The 19,241-nt window shown below is 42.3% G+C and overlaps 2 protein-coding genes and 1 pseudogene across 2 annotated transcripts; 2 read left to right on the plus strand and 1 right to left on the minus strand.

Annotated features, from left to right (window-relative positions):
* Nucleotides 1-5,911: 5,911 nt before the first annotated feature.
* On the minus strand, nucleotides 5,912-7,670 carry LOC139299947 (zinc finger protein 239-like). The gene is made up of 2 exons (XM_070922900.1): nucleotides 7,487-7,670; nucleotides 5,912-7,107 (listed from the first exon to the last, which is right to left on the minus strand). Exons 1-2 carry the CDS (start codon nucleotides 7,668-7,670, stop codon nucleotides 5,912-5,914), a joined length of 1,380 nt encoding a protein of 459 aa, XP_070779001.1.
* A 768-nt stretch (nucleotides 7,671-8,438) lies between these two features.
* Nucleotides 8,439-10,567, plus strand: LOC139300175 (methionine-R-sulfoxide reductase B1-A-like). The gene is made up of 4 exons (XM_070923183.1): nucleotides 8,439-8,539; nucleotides 9,185-9,327; nucleotides 9,540-9,654; nucleotides 9,978-10,567. The coding sequence occupies exons 1-4, from the start codon at nucleotides 8,485-8,487 to the stop codon at nucleotides 9,995-9,997; spliced, it is 333 nt and encodes a 110-aa protein (XP_070779284.1). The 5' UTR covers nucleotides 8,439-8,484; the 3' UTR covers nucleotides 9,998-10,567.
* Nucleotides 10,568-11,194: 627 nt separating this feature from the next.
* On the plus strand, nucleotides 11,195-11,888 carry LOC139300416 (methionine-R-sulfoxide reductase B1-A-like; annotated as a pseudogene).
* The last annotated feature ends 7,353 nt before the right edge of the window (nucleotides 11,889-19,241 follow it).

A 19,241-nucleotide genomic window follows, 5' to 3' on the forward strand; every position in this document is an offset into this window, starting at 1 on the left:
GTGTCACATGTAGTCTTAAGCTGGCTTTATGAGCAATACAAAGTGCCTGTATTTATAGAGAAGTTCAGCATAAGAAAACTGACAAATATCAGTGAGAGCTACATTTATTAGAAATAATCAACCAGCAGAGGAAATACTTTGCTACAGCACTGAATTTGAAAGTTAATTCAGGTGCTCATCAGCCCCAAATAAGCTAATGAGTGGACATTGAGTTTAGATAATTTTGTTATTCTACTTTTGTGTCACGGTTTTAGGAAGTTACCTGTTATCTTCTTGTTCACAGAGCAAATGCTGCTGCAGCCAGATTACTCACACAACAGAAAGTTCAGTAGAAGGTGATAGAGTTTAATTAATTAACAAATTAATGTTCCTGCGATTTACAGGCCACATTTTTACATAAAAGCAGCACCAGAAAATGTAACAGCAGAAAGACAGTGATTGGTTGTTGTCCTCTTTGTTCTAGCTCTGACCTGGATGAAACTAATTCTCAACGCTGCAGATATTCAAAGTGTTACCATGGTGCTCACATAATTTAACTTCCCCACTGGCTCCCACCTTATCTCTTCACTTCTCTGCACTCTGTTCATTAAGGAGAGATATTAATTTTAGCACCAACATGCCGGGCTGTTTGTCAGATTTAATTAACCAATAGTGGTGCTACGCCAGTGCTTAAGCCGCTCCAGACAGCCGTGCATTACCCTAATCAATTTCTACTTCGGAGTTAATTTGGATCAGTTCGTGCTGACAGGGAGAGGAAAACCTTTGCTGCTCCGTGGAACACGGAGTCAGCAGAAATCTGGCAGCTTTCCAGTCAGGACTGTGGATGAACTTGTGCAGGAGCAAGAAAAACCACCGAGAGGTCCGAAGCCTGAAACCACAGTTTATGTTTGTCCCTTGAGAGTAGAAAGTGGAACAGATTTAGCTCATTTATAATCATAATGTATTAGGAAAGGACGAATCTTTAAATGTACTTAAATGTAAGAACTGTTTGATGGCCCACATTGGTTCAGTAACAAACAAAAATAAAACAGAGCTGCAATCTGGTGAAATGTTAATTAATATTGGCATTTTCAACAACAGAATTTGACTTCATCAAATGCAAGAAAGGTCACACTAGAGCTGCAACTAAGGATTATTTTCATTATCTATGTTATTATTTTCTCTATTCATCAAAAAATAGTGAGAGAATGCCAATCAAAATTTCTTTAAATGTCTTGTTTCCAATAATAAAAGAAAAGCAGCAAATTCTCACATTTGAAAAGCAGGAATCAAAGAATATTCAGCATTTCTGCTTTAAAACTGACTGAAACGATTTGTGGATTAATTAAAATAGTTGCAGAATAATTTTCAATCAATTAACCCATTAATCGAGTAAACATATCGGCTCTGGGTCACATCTGTCTTGATACAACTACAGTAGGTCACCAGACAGTGACTCAGTGTGGAGGAAAGGTTAATTATGTTAAAAGCAGTCTGACATTAGAAGTGTGGACAAGGTATTGCTGGCTACCAGACAAAAAGTTAATAAATCTACTGTCTCCCTGTCCTCTAACATGCAAACTACTTTGTTTTTAAGCAAAATGGCAAATCCCCTGTGTTTGCCTATGATGGGACAGGTATATTCAAGGGTCTATCAATGAGTAGACAGTAGTGGGTCACTTCAAATGGATTAAAAGGGAGAGGAAGAAATGACGTGGCCAGCAGAAAATCCCACTATTATCCATGACGTCGACATGGGATTGAAATCCGGCCAGAAGAATCATGTCTGTCCCGCTCTGTCCTCCTCCTGGCCTCTCTATCCTGTTCAAGCGAGGACAATGGAATTAAAAATTATTTGTTTTCTCACTAAGAGGAACTTAGTAAGTGTCTATGCAGCCTGGCATCACACTTTTGTCCACACAGAGGCGCGGGACATATATTTAAAAGGCATCCCTGTGCTTAATCCTGTCCTCCAACTCCCATTTGACCCTGATCACTGACACATTTGGCACAGGACTGTGTGTTTGTCTGAAGCTGGACTTCATCTCATTAAGACAATATCTCCAGGGCTGATTGGCTGTTTATGGACAGTGTCAGACAAGCCACTACTCAGGCATTCACATGAGTCCCTTTAAACTTTTTTGAGTTGGGTAGTTAAGGTTCAATGTCAAAAGATGCCAAATTCATCACTACAATGTCAGTATGGGTACTTTCTGTCCTCACTTGTAGGAAAATTTCGCAAGTGTTACATTTTGAAATGAAGGCAGCTGTTCAACACAGATTGAGGCAAAAGAACAGTCGTTTGCTTACCTGAATCTGGCATGTTTGACCAGCTGCTTCTGTGGTGTCAGTGGGAGAGATTCATAGTGAAGAGGGCATCGATTTGTACAGAAATGCGCTTCCAGTGCAGGCTGCAGTGATCGCTCTGCATGCTGCAGAGTGCGGAGTGCAGCACACGGGGATGCGCACCATCCACCGACCGCGGGCAACAAATATTCATTCAACTTTACTTCGATTGGAGCAAATCTTCGTTGCAAAATCGTCCCAAACTCATTTGAAAAAGATTTCTTATCCAAATAAACTGATCGGCTTTAAGATGAACGCGTCGGCGACGCTGCCACCGTTTGACATCGCTTATTCCTTCCGCTGCAGGAGGCGTCAACCCAAATCAGAATAATGTGATTATTGGAGTCCAGGCTGCAGACTGGACGGAGCTCTAATCCAGATTAGACCCGAGAGAGAGAGAGAGAGAGAGAGAGAGAGAGAGAGAGAGGCCAACAGTTGACGGAGCGACTCCTCCTCTCTGCTGTGTCAAAAACACAGTCTGAGCTCAACTCTCCCCCTCTGACACTCTGCAGTCCTCTACGCAGACTTATGTAATTGCACGACCTGGTAAAATTCATGCCAGAGTTGCCGCTCAAAAGCCTCTTATTTAAAAGTCAGAATCCCTTTTTGGTTTCCACTGATTATAAGGACACATCGGACAAATGTTAAAGCGTTTCTGAGACGTGCAAATAGGATGACATATTCACTTGTTTCTGAATGGAGCTTCATAGTGTAACTCACTACTGGGACTTTAAACATTGGAAACATCTGTGATCTTGGTCCTTAAGTTTGTGTTTGGGACTGAAAGGAATACATGTAGAGAGAGAGAGAGAGAGAGAGCGAGAGCGAGAGAGAGAGGAAGGGAGGACAACAGCTGGCTTTTGGGTTTTTAGGATGAGTATGGATTATTGTTGCTTCCTGCTCGTTCAGCAGCAGGGGAGCAGCCCCAGACACTCAGAGTCAGGGAGGTAATAACCTGACCTTGCGTGGCCTGACATTTAACTTGACATTCAGCTGCTGGCTGCACAACATTTGATGGACAGGTTTGTAGGCTTGGATTCCCAGTAGCTCAAAAAAAAAAAAAATGCTGTTACGTTGTACAAGCAAGAGACAAGACAGACTGATGGTGCTGACTGGAGTAATTGTGCATGATAGTTGCTAATATTTGTGATGTGCTTTCATTATCAGTTCTGATGCACTGTGTTATAGGTTCTTTAGAGCAAATGATAGAAAATATAACGCTACAATAACCCAGAATACTATTTTAAGTTGATGTGAGTTGAATCCAGTTATCCAGTTCCAGACTGATGAACCACAGGTCCTTTCCACTGGTAATGCACTTCACATTAGCACCTGGAGCCTCAGTAGAAAAGTGTGGTGGCTAACAGAAGACTACTTGTTACATACATGATTTTAAGGATGTGTGGTAGATGACTGTTACTGACAGCTGTGGGCATCAAGTACTATAACTTTGGTGTCTGCTGCCACCTGTTGGCCAAAGTGTTTCTAGTCGAGCAGCAGGGTGCTACAGTCACCTGCCCGTCATCTGGAGGAGCAGGAACTAACTCCTAATATGGGTAAACATCCACAGATTGCAAATAAAAGGCTTTTTACTGTGCTGTGAATATCTCACAGTGTGCTTTTACTTGTTGATAAACAGTATAATGGAGAATATTTATATAGCACTCATCATGCTGGGACGTTTGAGCCATAATGTGGGTAAGGAAAATCCACATATACCATCCAGATTATCTACACAAACATCTTGCTAGCTGCAGCCTTGTAATAATACACATATAGTACATTGGCTTTAATACCATGTAGGGAGCTTTAAGTGGAGTATTAGATGTCTGGAAAAGATAAATAGACTACAGTAAATGTGACATAACAGGAGATAACTTTATTGTCCCCCATGTGGAAATCTGATTTCACCTTAAGAAGACATTACACAGAACAATACACAAAAACACATACATGAAATGTGAAAAAGAGCAGCCCCAAGGTGCCACTGATGGTCAAAGTGAAATTGGTGAACTGTCTTGATAAGTGCCAACATAGTTCAGCTGTCCAAGTCATATAAACCGAAACCTAAAGGGATTCATGAACAGACTTAGATTGTGTGGGTTTTTCATTAACAGATTAAGGGACATTCATATAGTCACAGATGTGTTGGTGTGTTAATGGGGAGAAAAAATACTTCCTCGGCAGACACAATGACCTCAATTTAACACAGCAGCTAAGTTAACATGCGGGTAATTCCTGCCTTCTTTTAGTTTTGGATCAGTGTATGTAAATGTCTGACTGATGTTATTAAATGATCACTGCAGCAAAGATTAATATACCCCTATTTGTAGATGTGTTATTCTTGCTTCAGGGCTGTAATAAATAAATGGGCTGGGTGCAGCTCAGGTGGTAGAGCAGGTTGGTTATTAACAATAGGGACTGTGGTCCCGTCGCTCCTCTTATCCGTATGTTAAAGTGTATAAAAAAAGTGCTTTGGATAAAAGGGTCTCCCAAATGAATGTAATGTAAAAATGGTCACAGCATGGTCACACATAATACAGATAACATGTGTGGCTCTATAAGGCAACTTTTAAAATAACTGAACTGAACTGTGTCGTTAATACTGAATCTCATTGCCAATTTCGAACAGTTAAAGCTCCTGAACACCGACACAGCTGTTTGACTGGACCTACTCTCAGCACTGTGTGAGTCCAGTTTGAACGGCATCAGTGCGTCTCTCGTGTTGGTTTTGTTGCAGCCGTCAAAGGCCCTGCACTCCCACGATACACCCACACAGGTGTTTTCACTTGTCCTGCCTGACTAGACTCAGGACTGTGTGGGCACCTGTCTCACTTTCCCGTCATGAATAGCGTGGGTAGGGCTGTAAGCATAAACTGCCAGAGCCAGCATGGATAGCGAGCAAACAGCAGCAGTCCACAAAGTTGGAAATGATACAGATTTTAATCAAACATTTTACTCTGTCTCTGTCACTGCAGTCAAGCAGCGTCCCTCCGTCTCTACTGCTTGTATTATTTCACTGTGCAGTTATCAATTGCTGCTGAATAAGAGGTCAATCCCATCCCTCTCTCAAACTGTTTCCCAATCAGACTGAGCTCTGCAATAACTGAAAGAGGCAATTCGAAACCGGATGTGTCTTGCCCTGTTCCTCATAGAAGTAAATGGGGAGAGAAGTCCGGTATGGCATCACCTTTTAGTTTTGTTGAACTCATTGGAACATGTATGTACTGTAATTCCCAGCATGTAATTCCTAAGCAGAGGTCTCACCAGCCGCAGTAATTGGAAACACCTGCGTGGGTACACAGGGCCTTAAAGGTGGGACAACTTTATGATTGTAATGCTTCATGAAATGTGAGAGCTCTGCCCTACTTCAATCCGCAGACAGAGAAAGGTGACTAAGTGTAGCTGCATGACATTTACCAAATCAGACAAACAACTCTCGGTATGCTTTCGTAAAATGGCTGGCAGTACATATGATGTGTAGTTGAACTCAGGAATAGCCAACAGGTGAACTACGCCATGCGTGTAAACTTGTCTAACTCATGCACAAGCTCTGAGATGGTCCGTCTGGCTAACGCAACCGTTTTCACTCAGCTGCCTTTTCATGAGTTTGCAGGTGCACCTTAAGATTGGGCGCAAACCTGTATCTCATACCACAAACATGGCAGGCATACGGCCTCTCTCCTGTGTGTGTGGTCCTATGTCTTGTCATCTGTCCACTTTGGCGAAAACATTTACCACAAATATCACACGGGTACGGCTTCTCTCCTGAATGGTATCTCATGTGTGTTTTGAGATGACTGCTGGTGTTGAAAAGTTTGCCACACAGGCCACAATGATATGGCCTCTCCCCTGAATGACTTCTTTTATGAATTGTAAGGTTCTGGCTCTGACTGAATGCTTTCCCACAAATGTCACAGTGATACGGTTTCTCCCCGGAATGGGTCCTCACGTGCACAATCAGATGCTCTCTTCGGTAAAATGTTTTGCCACATTCTTGACACATGAACTCTTTTATGCCCGTGTGTATTCTTTCATGCAGCCGGAGACACCGGTTATTGGCAAAGGTCTTGCCACAAACATCACAAAAGTATGTTTTGTTGTGACGGCCTTTCAAATGAGTTATCAGCTCTTCTGTGGACTGGTGTGTCATCCCACAAACAGTGCAGTCGATTTTGTTCTCATGTGTTTTTATGTGCTTCATCAAAGAGCCGATGTACTGAAATCCCTTGCCGCACAAATGGCAAAAGCTGCGGCCCTTTTCATTTTTAGCAGAGCATTTGTCAAAAGGCAACGCTGCCTGGCCCTTCTTATTAGCGCTGCCACTTTGTCCTTGCAATATCTTTCCTTTCCGTTTCATCGTTTTGGTCCGTTCTCCTTTGCTGCTCACCAGCTCCTCATCGTTGTCGTTGTTGTCACTCTGAGCTGCAGAGCAGTCTGAAGAAACCGGCCGCATTTCATATGATACTTGTGTCTCTGTCTGGTCTTGCTCGCTTTTCACAATTTTAGGAGAAGGAAAAACAATCTCCTGCATTTGACTGTCATCCCCAAGTTCATCCTGCTCTTCTTTTATCTCTGACATCTTGAAGTCTGTCTCAACCAAGCAGTAGTTCCAGTTATTATTCTCCAGATCTGCACTGGGATGAGAGGGTCCCGGGACCTCTGCGCTCAGACTGAAGTTAGACTCCTCTGGTGTTGAGGGTCCTGGGTTCTCCTGCAGCAGCGGGGCATCACATTCATCTCCATGATCCACCGTGCTGCTCGTCAGTGAAGGCTCTTCAGCTACAAAAGTGATAGGGGCAAAAGTTACCCAACAACTTGTAATGTAAATCTAAACAACACACACAATATGAAAAACTCCAATTTGCATGGACACTCTCTCCAAACTCTCCTTCTGAAGTTTTTTGGGAAAGTATTGCTTACAGTGCTCTGAAGCTGTGCAGTATTAAAATATTTCTACTACTTCTGCAGCCTGCAGCAGACCTCCTACTGTACTTTGAGTGGATTGAGTGCGTGCGCGCATGCGTGGTCAAGCAGGGAGCAACATCAATAGCTATATAGCTACTTCTTCAGCTACCTCTGCACTAATAAATACAGGGATTGGTCTGACAAGGCGAAACCAAAAGGCCACTAAACAACACATATAACCGGAGTCCCAAACCTGGTTTCTTTCGGAGAAGGTCTAGCTGGTGTCGCAGACTTTCAACCTCCTCTTTAGATCGACTAACTTCGGCTTCGTACAAAGCTAACGTTATGGTTTTCTCCACCTCTCCGAGGATCTCCTCTGCCGCTGTGTACAGCCGCTGATGGACAAACGACCTCAGCTGAAACATCGTGGTGTCCATGTCTCACGGCATAAAAACATCAACGGTAGCAGCTGGTTAGCAGGAGGATAAACTCAGCTAACCAAACTGAGACCTGTCAATCCCTACAGTTTGTTATCCGTTGGCAGACACACTTATACTTCCGGTTTGTTTCGTTCAGAATAAAAGCGTAAATTGCAAAACATGGAAAAAGTACTTCACAGCAACCACGCCACATCAGTACAACCACAGTCTAATTCTAAATACTGTATATTTACATTGATAATGCCTGGTAATATGCTGGACATTGGTAGTGCAAGTTAACAATTGTAAAACACAAATTGTTTTTCCTTTGTAGTTTTGCATCTTGCAAGAGAAAATAAATATTATTGGATGAACAGAAGATATCGTGAATAAGTGTTACATTAATGCAGAGTCAGGTGGACATAAAAGTAAATGGAATAAGAAGAACTAAAACTGAGAAGCCTTTTTTTAAAATTAATTTTGCAATTCCATTTTAAAATTCAATAATTGTTTCACGATTAGAAGACGGCATGAGGAAACTGATTTATAAAATGGCAATGGCATCATTGTATTATTATATTTATTTTAAGTGAATTCATTAATAATATCAAAGACAATGTTGATATTCAATCTAATGGCATTTTGTTTAAATGTATCAATTAACTGTGATTAAACACTCGAAGTCTATGATTTGAGTTTATTTCGTTTTATTTGGAAGGCCAGACGCTCAAACCGGAAGTCTTATTGTTGCCAGCGGAATGTTTTCGCTTGTCCAGAGAAGTTTAACTGCGCCAAGCAGAGGAAGTAAACACAGACAACTGAAAGCCGAGGGATGTCGTTTTGTAGTTTCTTCGGAGGAGAGGTCTATAAAGATCATTTTAAACCAGGTAACCTCATTACTTTAACTTATTCTGCTTTATTCAAAAAGTTTGCATAACGGGTGCTGCTTAGAGACCGGTAAGCAAAAGTAGCCAGAATTAACGATAACTAGCTAGCCACTGTTAGCGAACTATTCAATGTAAGGCTAAATAACTTTCCACACAGCCGTGAATAAATGACCCACTCCTATCCTTGTCGGCTGTAGCTACCAGTGTGAACATATAGGAGGGGTTGACACTGTACACATGAAAACTTAAGTTGATGGACATGGAAGTACTGAAAGAACCTTGTTAGCTAACATTAGTTAACTTTTATAACCCATGTTCAGGTTACACAACAACTCTGTTACGAAACAACAAACTTCCACTTAAGAAATACGCCCTCAAACAAATACAAAAGCAACATCTATGATAGGTGATTACTTAAAAAAATGTGAAGTGTTAAAGTGTAAATTGCTATATTCCTTTAAAATACAACGGGAACTCATAGAGAAAAACGACTGTCAATGATAAAGATTACCAACATAGTACCATTAGTTGGTGCTAACTTGATGGCGACAATGTGCCAGGGTCAGTTTAAATAAGACTTGTATTAAAATAGCTCTCTCTCTCCTGTTGCACACCAACCATCATCTCCCATCCTTTGCTCCTCAGGGATTTATGCCTGTTCCAAGTGTGAGCACCAGCTGTTTAACAGCCGCACCAAGTACGAGCACTCGTCTCCCTGGCCGGCCTTCACAGAGACCATCCATGAGGACAGTGTGTCGAAACATGAGGAGAGACCTGGGGCATATAAGGTACAATCAGTAGAAAAGAGACTCACTTTGTTTGTTGAGTCCGTCAGAGGAAGCTCAGTGTAAGAGTACTATACCAACACACAATTTCATACTTGTCTAAACAACTGTATAGCACCTACTGCAAGTTACGAGCTGTAGTGAAGGATTTATTTAATGCTGACTGTGTGGAAATGCACAAAACCCTGATTCAGATGTGTGGTGTGTTGCTCCAGGTGCGATGTGGGAAATGTGGAAACGGACTAGGCCATGAGTTTGTGAATGATGGGCCCGTCAAAGGCCAGTCTCGCTTCTGAATATTCAGCAGCTCACTGAAGTTCATCCCTAAAGGTACAATCGTCAGATTACATCATAACATCAGGTTGCAGCTACTGTTTCTGCCCTGTTGCTTTGGCTTTGTGTTATGTTTATTTCTTTTTTCAGGCAAGGTGGCCTTGTCAATGTCCCCCACAGACTGAACAGTTGCACATCTGGACATTGACTTTTGACACCTCTAGTTTCCCTGAACAGAATCATTGCAGGGGACATGCTGAAAATGTGCTTCATATTGAATCATTCAGCATTTTTTAGTCTCTGCCCAATAAAGACAGAGTCATGCTGAAATGCATTGGCTGTAATGTGTACGACCTGTGACGTGGCTCTCCTCTCCACAGATAAGGTTGATGGACAGTAAAGTGAGCCGTCAGAGGGAGGTGCTGCTGGACTGTTAGACGTTTCTCTGTGCTGCTGAAGGTGCGGACAGTGGATGAAGTGTTCTGGGACAAAGCCCAATCTGGGACCGCCAGGGCTCTGATGAATGATGTCCTCACTGGACAGCAAGGACAGAGGACTGGTCTCAACAGCTTTTTATTATGCAATCATCTCACATTTTGTCCAGAAAAGACTCACTGATAACACAATCACTGTATTTTCAATTGAGATTGTGTAAAGTTGATTTTCCTTGCTTTCCCCAAACAAAGTAAACAAACAAGTGTACCAGTCTGTCAGAATGAAATAGCTTCCGAAACTGTGAGTCTAAGACACTAGATGAACCTTTTCCAAAGATTACTCATGATATTTATATTCATTATTCATTGACAATGGCCTTTAGCTGCAGTGTTTTGTGTGCTACATGCAGAAAATGAGAAACGATACATCCTATTTTCACTCTTGAAAAGCTTTATGTAAATGGATCACAATGACTGATATGCAAATAACTGAAATACATCTATTTTAAATTAAAATAACACAATGCTTTGATGAATAGTTGATGTCTGTATTCTTGTTTTCAAATATTAAAGTGACCTTTTTTCTACTGACTGAATAGTTTCAGTCCTTTTTTATATATGAACACATGAAATACTACAGAGTCAGTGATGAGACAAGTAGGTCAGATGGAGGAGGCACTTGTACTGGAATGAACTGGATTCCAGGTTTAGCCACATACCTCCAAAAAGCTATGAACTATTATACACTCTGGTGTCAGAATTTAGAGGAAGTGCTGTCCTCTGAAGACGAGAACGTAATAAGATGCTCTTCCTCATAAGAAGGTAAACCCCTTCCATTCTGGCCTGTTTTCTTTACCCTTGTCATGTTGATTATTTATTACAATCATATTTATTATTGTATGATATATTATAATTGATCACATGTAGAGTAATGTTATTTTTAAAGCCTAAAACACATTTTTGGCTGACTGAACTGTCTGCATTGACACTACTGCCATCAAGTGGAAGTAATGAGAATCAGATCATTACACAAGGAGGACAGAGCCAGTGACACTTGATCCGGACGTGCAGGTTTGTTCCAGTTTAAGCCGGGTGGCTTATATGTAAACATATGTTTCAAGCTGAAGAGAATTTACTGTTGTGAGACATTTGAAATGGATGAAATGTCATATTGCTCTTTCTCTGGTGGAGAAGAATATAAAAATCACTTCCAACCTGGTGAGTAGCAAAGAAGCATGAAGTTGTAGTGAAAACAAAAATCTTTAGTCGTCCATTCATTGATACCGTTTCTCCTCTCAGGTATATATGTGTGTTCTGAATGTGGCCACAAGTTGTTTTCCAGCACGTCAAAGTTCGAGCACTCTTCTCCTTGGCCAGCCTTCTCGGAGACGATCCATGAGGACAGTGTCTCCAAACACCCTGAGGCATGGGGACCCTTAAAGGTAGATAGACAAGTAACGCTGCTGGATGTTTGTTAGAATAAGCTTGGACATATCAAGTAGGACTAAATGGGATTTCCTTCAACACTGTACCTGTTATTAATTGTGATCTGGATTTAAATATCCCAGGTTTGTTGTGGGAAGTGTGGCAATGGATTGGGCCATGAGTTCCTGTATGACGGACCAAGAGAAGGGCTATCTCGCTTCTGAATATTCAGCAGCTCGCTGATGTTCGTCCCTAAAGGTGAGTCTGCGCGTGGTTAGATAGACTGATAGACTGCACCCTCATCATCCACCTTTAACCCATTTTTTTTTGTTTTGGCCTCTTCTCTCCACAGAAAAGGTTGATGGGCAGAAAGCTGAGCCGTGAAGGAAATGAAAGCTTTCTGCTGCTGAAGGTGGGGACAGTGGATGACGGGCTCTGGGATAAAGCCTGATGGAGCTCCGGGGCTCTGATGGACGTTGACCTCACTGGACAGCAAGAACAGACCAGTCTCAAAAACTTTTTTAAACCATGACCACACACAAAAACAACTACATTCAAATTTGCTGTACAACTGTACTGTAATGTTTTACGTCCCTCCCTGGCAAAGATGTTTTACAGCTATGAGTTAAAATCTCACTAGGATAGTAAGTCAGCAATTAACCTCCCACTCTGGATCTATGAAAACATGTTGAACAAACTGTAAAGACTTCATACCCTTCTTCAAAAGTGTAGTTGCACACTTCCATCAGTTGATGGTGCTATGTGCTCTAAAACACCTTTAAAGAACTGCATTTTTAGCTCAACTAGTGCATTACTGCGGACATAGTTTGTTCCCTGTGTTAAAAGTGGAGATACACGTTATCAGACATATATTCAGAGTAAAAAAATGTTAATTCCTCATGACCAACAACAACATTGCATATTGGTGAAGTTCTACTTTCAATTAAATGTACAAAGTAAGTAAAAATGCTTTTACCACAAAAAACCTAGTGTGTTCATGGAATTTAGTCGACTTTCTTTCTAAAATCCCCCAATCAAGAGTGCAGTAAATATATGAACAGCATGTCTCCATTTCATAGTGCTGTTGAGCACTTGTCCTCTTCCCCGTCACAGCAGAGGCCTGTTTTAGGAAGCAGATCGTGGAGTTACCTGGATGACTCTCGTGGAGTGGTGGAATTATAAACAAAATGAGGATGTGGGGGTACGTTCAACAGCTCTTGTGCTGTTTAAATGTCTGGGGGACAAGCAGGTGTGGAACTGCTCATTTCAAAGGGCTGGAAGATCAGAGGGGGAGATGAAAGCTCCGGCGTCGGGCAGAGGATTAAGAAAGGAAGTGCAAACATTCGTAGATTGTAATGATGAGTCGCATTAAAGCATTTAAAGCAAAGACTGTTTCGTGCATTTGATGCGATGATGGTTTTGTCTGCAAGGTATGATCAAAACTCTCAGAGGGAACATCTGTTGCAAATGTGCTTTTGTCCCGTGTATTTAAAGAGGAGTATTGTTTTTAATTTCAGTATTTTGCCTTTAATCTGTAGATCATCAAGCAGAGACAAATCCCTCTAAGTTTAAGTTGAAAGGCCGAGCTAGTCCTCCTCCACTTAACGCCAAATGTTGCCTCACCTCAAGCTCTTCATTAATTGAGTAATACCTTCCTTCTGACTGATTAGATGTCTTTGTCGTGTGGCCACACACACAGCTGGCACACAGACTAAACTGTCCTTGGGGGTGACGTCTGGAAGAGGAAGAGGAGAGTTAGAGAGTCAACAGACAGACAGACAAGAGACCAAAATACAAAGATAAACCACATGTGAGAACGAGAGGAGAGGAAAGAGGAAATTGCTCAAAACACTGGACTGTAATTAGCCTTTGCTATCTGTGAGAACACTCAGGCTGGCATCTGGGCACAGCTGTAAGGCCAAGAGGAAGCAAACAGGAAGGAGGAAGTGGTAATCCTCTGATAGAATCACGAGACGGCCTCAAATCCACTGACCTCTGCCTCTCATCCTGCTCGTAAACAAATCCTTGATTACATTAAACCACGACTACTGCAAACGCCTTCTCCGGTCCCGAAGGCCGAGCCCGGAGGCACTAACTTCAACACGTGTGTGTGTGTGTCACTGACTCATTGGCAGGACATCTTGCTTTAATTGTAACATACATGAGCCTGTTGCTGAGATGTGGATGTTTACGGGCACTGCACCTGCTTCTGTTTTGAGCCACAGAAGAAAAAGTGTCTCTTTCTCCATGACATTACATCCAGTTCATCAAGGTAGTATTCCCTAAAAACATGTGTCATCCAGTGGCTCTGCTTCTTTGCACACAGCAGAAGCTGTGATCGATTTGTGGGAGGAATAAAGCTCCTGAATGCATGACTGTAAAAGAAATAGAGAGAGCTCCTTTCATCAGGGAGTAATATCTGCATTTATCCCACAATACGTCTCCATCCATGCACGGCGGGGCTGCCCTCCACATGTTATAGACACATATGCTGGCCAAACATCTCCATGTAATGAATGAAAGGATAAACAAAGCTTTTATACATGACACTGGAATGTGATTTCCACTCTGGATCAAAGGAAACTTTCTGGAAACTCAAGGCGCTCCAGGTTGGGCATTGTTGTAATTCTGTCAGGAAGTCATGTGTTTGAAAGAGACGGGAATTTTACGAAAAAACAAAATGAGAATATTTCTTTGCTCGTCCTCTCCGAGAGGCTCGGCAGTGAACCGCAACGTGAAATGATGTGTACTTTACTGAGTGTATAAACATGGGTGTATGAAATGCATATCTTGACGGGGCCGCATTGGTTATAAACACTGTAAATGTGGAATGAAGAGTAATAAAAACACAATTACATTAATGTAAAATCCCCAAGTATGAGGGCTCCCAGTGAGAAAATAAACAATATGAGACATTTCAAGGAGTATCTTCAATGGCTTCTGCGGCGTTATTGTCACCTTTATCACATGATCACATTCCTGTTTCTGAGCTCCACCAGCTTCAATAACACACAGGGGGTTTTGAACACACGTGCATTTGCAAACATCACTCGCTATCTGCACTGTGATCTGTTTCAGGGAGATAGGACCCAGAGACAGCAGCACGGGTTGGTCTGAAAGCTTCAAAGGGAATACTTGAGGTGTGTGGCACTGGCATTGTTCACACAGATCAGGGAGAGGGGTCCATATTTAGGTTTAAAACAGGAGAATAAGACTGACTGATTGTGTGCCCACATGTCAACTTTTATCCTATACCTTGATCAGAGACTTTGGGTTTGAAAGGCCTCAAAGGTGCATGGGCCCTGTAATCCAGAAGGAAAACTGTGGACAAGCTGTGTGCACGCTGTCAAACAACTCCTCTCCTCTACTTTGTGTTTGCTGTACGAGTTTCAGAGTCTGAGGCTGGTGAAAATGATCAAATGGAGCCTCAGATGAAAGTGTGCCAGAGGCAAGGAAACATTTATCAAATGCGCCGTCTTTAGAGTATGGAAATATCAGGACGGTTTTGGATTTCGGCTGAATGATTTAAAAGGAGGCCTCGGCTCACAGATAGTCAGAGCGGTGATGGACTGTGGAAAATGTTGTATTTGTGTCAGCGCGTGTCCAGAAATGTCAGAGGCCTTTGACGCCTGGAGAGGTTTATGGCATGCTGAAAACATCTTTACGCAGACAGAGACTGAACACTACCGAGGAGAAGAAAGTAATTACCTCAGTCTTTCCCTGGGTACACTGCCACAGACTGTCTTCCCCCTCCCCTCCGCCTGCCCGCCCGCCCCCACCCAGCTAACCCCAGCTCCCTGCAATTTGCGGCTGCTCATCCTCTGTCATCTTGGTTAGTAATCCCAGTGGGCTCCATATGAGATCCAGATCATACTGTTTGTGTGTTAAAGAGGGGAAGACTACAAGCATGTTTGTGCATACTCTTCTTCTTCTATGATCCCACACTCTATGCGTGTGTGTGCAACGCATATATTTTGGGGAACCCTGCAACCCCCCACAGGCCCCAGATGGGTGGTCTTAATAGTCAAAATTGCTCCTTTGGTCGTGCTGATTGTTAACTTCTGTGCAGAAAATGTTCAGAGGTGCCTCAGCTCTTTATCCTCCTCAGTGATTATAACCCATAATCGACATCATTCCCAGTATTACGGGACAGTTACAGAGGTGTTCTGACTTTAGTCTTCCTTGGTAGATATTGTGAAAGAAAGACAGGACATCACATTTGCATCTTTTAACAAAAATTAGGGAAAAGTAAGTAACAGTTAAAGGGACAGACGATCTGCCGGAGCTGGCCAGGACGTACAGCATGTGTTGTATCCCAGCAGCCCACAATAGCTTGAAGTTTTGGGAAATACTTTTGTTCACTTTCTGGTGGAGAGTTAGATTAAAAGATTGATACCACTCTCACGTCTGTCTGTTATATATGAAGCTACAGCCAGCAGCAGATTAGCTTATTTTAGCATCTTAGCACAAAGATGCACTGGGGGAACAGCTAGCCTGGCTCTGTCCGAAAGTAACAACCAGCACCTCTAAAGCTCACTAATTGACTCGCTACATATCTATTAATCTTTACAACAACCAAAGTGTAAAAACAGACGGATTATGTGCCGGACTATTTCCTAACTGGGAGTAATAACTCCGTCGAGTCTCTACTGACCAAGAAACAGTGTTGCCAACTATTTTTTCAATGGAAAGTAACCTGTTCAAAAAGTTACTATGTTGCTACATGACACACGATAATGTGTCACACGCTAATTTGCATATCTGTGACATTATAGCGTAACTTCTTAAAAAGGTTAAATCAAGCGAAACTTAACTGCCTATAACTAGCTTTATCGTTTGCTACTATTATTTTTACAAACTGTTACCATCTCATAAATATGAATGTAAATCTGCCCCTAATTTTAAAAACGTTTTATGAATGTTTGTGTTTAGACTGTGGAGCTGAAGTGTGATGTGAAGAGAGAGGATCCAGACACTGAAATAAACTCACACTTGGGAACTCTGTGTCAAATAATTTAGAACAAAAACAAAGAAACTCTCCACCTGAAAGCGAATACGCATTGTTTCCAAAATCTTGAACTATCCCTTTAAAACACATAATTACCAGATTAAAATAAAGCATTTAACATGTGTGTGTGTTTGTTTGTGTGATCACATCTGGATCCCCCTCGTTGCATGAATGAGGGGAATTCCACATACCTCTGCAGCTTCATGCCCCTCAGCACCTATTGTGCAACACACACACATTTATTTGACCTTTTTACAGCAGCTCCTTAGAGTATTCAACATTAGAGCCAACTATCTTTCTGGAGTTATCATTCATCACCTGCCTTTATATAGGCTATCAAAACAATCCTTGAATACATGATTAATATATCTTCAGCATCGACATTTGGCACAGACAAACTTTAATTCTCCACATGTGCACTTTATTCTTTTACTTTTGTGCCAGAAAAGCAAATATGCTCTAATCTCGCCTGTCAGTCACTCCGCAGTAATTTCTCTCGTAGTTTCTCTCGGTCCCTCAGCCTCTCCCTATTGGCTTGTCATTGTCCTGGATTTGTGCGGGGAACACCATGTTACGCCAACACTGCAGACGGTGAAGACAGAGCGTGAACTTTGTGTTTTCCTCCATGTGTATCTGTAACAATTATTGCAGGGAGTGAATGATGGCTCGGTCAAAACAGAATCCAAATTAATTTTAAATGTATTGTGGGGAAGTCCGCAGAAAAGCCGTCCTGCTGTCATTTGGACCAGCGGCTCTGTTGTGTCCTTCAAAACACAGACCTCAAAACCCAAAGTGAGACCAGATGAGAGCTACAGGAAGGAGAGGAAGATTTGTGTGTGAGGGTGCGTGACTGTGTGTGGGTGTGTGTGTGTGTGTTGGTAAAGGGGTTAAAAAAGAAGAGGTCAAGGACTCGGAATACATTCCCACAGGAATGACGCTCACGGGCGACCCAATGTGATTATCAGCTTTACGACAAAGTGAGGGTGTGGTGGTGTTTTAAAGAAGGAGGACTAATATCCAGCTTTACCAACCTGTGCTAACTGACGTCCTGATCCAAATGATCTCTTTGCACCATAAGTTAAAGCAATTGTATCAGAAATGTGCTACAGTAAATATTAGGCTTCAGCCAGTTAGCTTAGGTTAGCTTAGCTAAAACGCAGAGGCCCTGCAGCGAAAAGTTGAAACAGAATCAACTTTTGGAGAAACGCAACCTGACATCATGCTGCGGTGGCCAATCATGTAAGCCAGCGATCAGACCGGGAAGCAGGACCCGGATTAACAATTAGCATTGTAGCATTCTGCTGTTTACTGAGCAACTGTGAAGATGTAAGAGAGGTCGCCGCCAAGATGACCTTTCCAGAGCTGTACAGCCCTGCCATGAGGGGTTAATCGCTTAGCAATATAGTTTTTACTGTTATGTTATTGTACACATGAGATAGCCTACAGTAAGTTAATTAATGAGCTTTAGAGGTGCTGGTAGGCAGATTTTGTTACATTTAGACAGTCGAGGCTCCCTCTTTTAGCAGCTCAGCTAAGCTAACCGGCTGCTGGACGTAGCTGCATATTTAGCATACAGAAATGTGAGTGGTATCATCTTCAAACAAACAAATGAGAGTATTGTCTTACTATTTTTATTTAAATTTTCCTCCATCCCCAGCCAATTCTTTGATCTGTATTTGGTTCAAATAGAGCTTTGGACGACAATAAAAAGCCCATAATGCAGTATGTGTCCCAGAAATATGAACATTTTACACTAGAAAATATTTGAACAGAACTACAATTCAACATAAAAAAAAAGTGAAATATCCAATTTTTAAAGTTCATTTATCTCCTGCTAGGCCTGTTCCTTCCTGGTGGGTCACATATTTGGTACTCTCCTGTCCCCTTTGGCCAAAACAACCGTCAGCACCTTCGCTGATGGTTTGCTTGTTTGAGTCCCACATGATTTTGCATTCCTGTGAAATGCAGACTGGCCCCACGGGGTAGAAGCCCATCTCCTGTTGCTGCAGCATGAAACACTTTGACACACACACACACACACACACACACACACACACACACACTACCTCTGGCCTGCAGGATCTCACAGGACAGGTGATACTATTTTAGCAAACCTGACTCAACAGTGAGGCAATGGACAGAGAAGTCTTTTCTTCTTTTCTCAGCTCCCTTTTCTCACAGCCGCTGTGACAGGTTGGAATTTGAAAAACATGGGAAACTCCAGAGAGTGGAGAGACAAACTGCTGTGGTTTTACACCAGTAATTACAGTCAGTTAACACCCATCTGATGGCTGTGTTTTTAGAGATCGCCCAGGTTTGACTTGTTTACATACATAAAATGGTTAAATAGCAAGACATTCACACACGCATCTTTAGCCCTTCCAATTGTTTTGGATGACCTGAGTGAGAGCGAAAATTAACAAGCTCGTCTGTTTGGGTGGCGGTTCTGGCCCAGTAACAGTAGCGCAGTGTTCGATCCAACCGTCCGTGTCAGTGAATTGCAAAGATGGAAAGAAAGTTGTTTTTCACACACTAGGCGGAAATAGATGGTGACAGTGACACATAAAAGGCAGGGCTGTGGTCTGGAGCTGACGTCATGGCAATCAACGTTTAAGACGACGAGGCCTTTCAATGAAGGGAAGCCACACGGAGCAGCCCACAAGCATTTCAGTAAGTAACAGTCTGGGATTGGGTACCACAAGCGGGACATGTGCACTGCTGCACGCAGACTGGAACAATAGGCGTCCACAGGCACATGGATGCATGCACAAGACCCT

This window comes from Enoplosus armatus, chromosome 17, assembly GCF_043641665.1.
Source record: "Enoplosus armatus isolate fEnoArm2 chromosome 17, fEnoArm2.hap1, whole genome shotgun sequence".
In the NCBI taxonomy this organism is placed as follows: Eukaryota; Metazoa; Chordata; class Actinopteri; order Centrarchiformes; family Enoplosidae; genus Enoplosus; species Enoplosus armatus.

What these genes read in the sequence shown, in the direction of transcription:
- LOC139299947 (XM_070922900.1), bottom strand. Translation starts at nt 7,670, where the DNA reads ATGGACACCACGATGTTTCAGCTGAGGTCGTTTGTCCATCAGCGGCTG. An exon ending in CCTTCTCCGAAAGAAACCAG is followed by an intron (nt 7,108 to 7,486) that starts GTTTGGGACTCC and finishes TCACTTTTGTAG; the next exon opens with CTGAAGAGCCTTCACTGACG.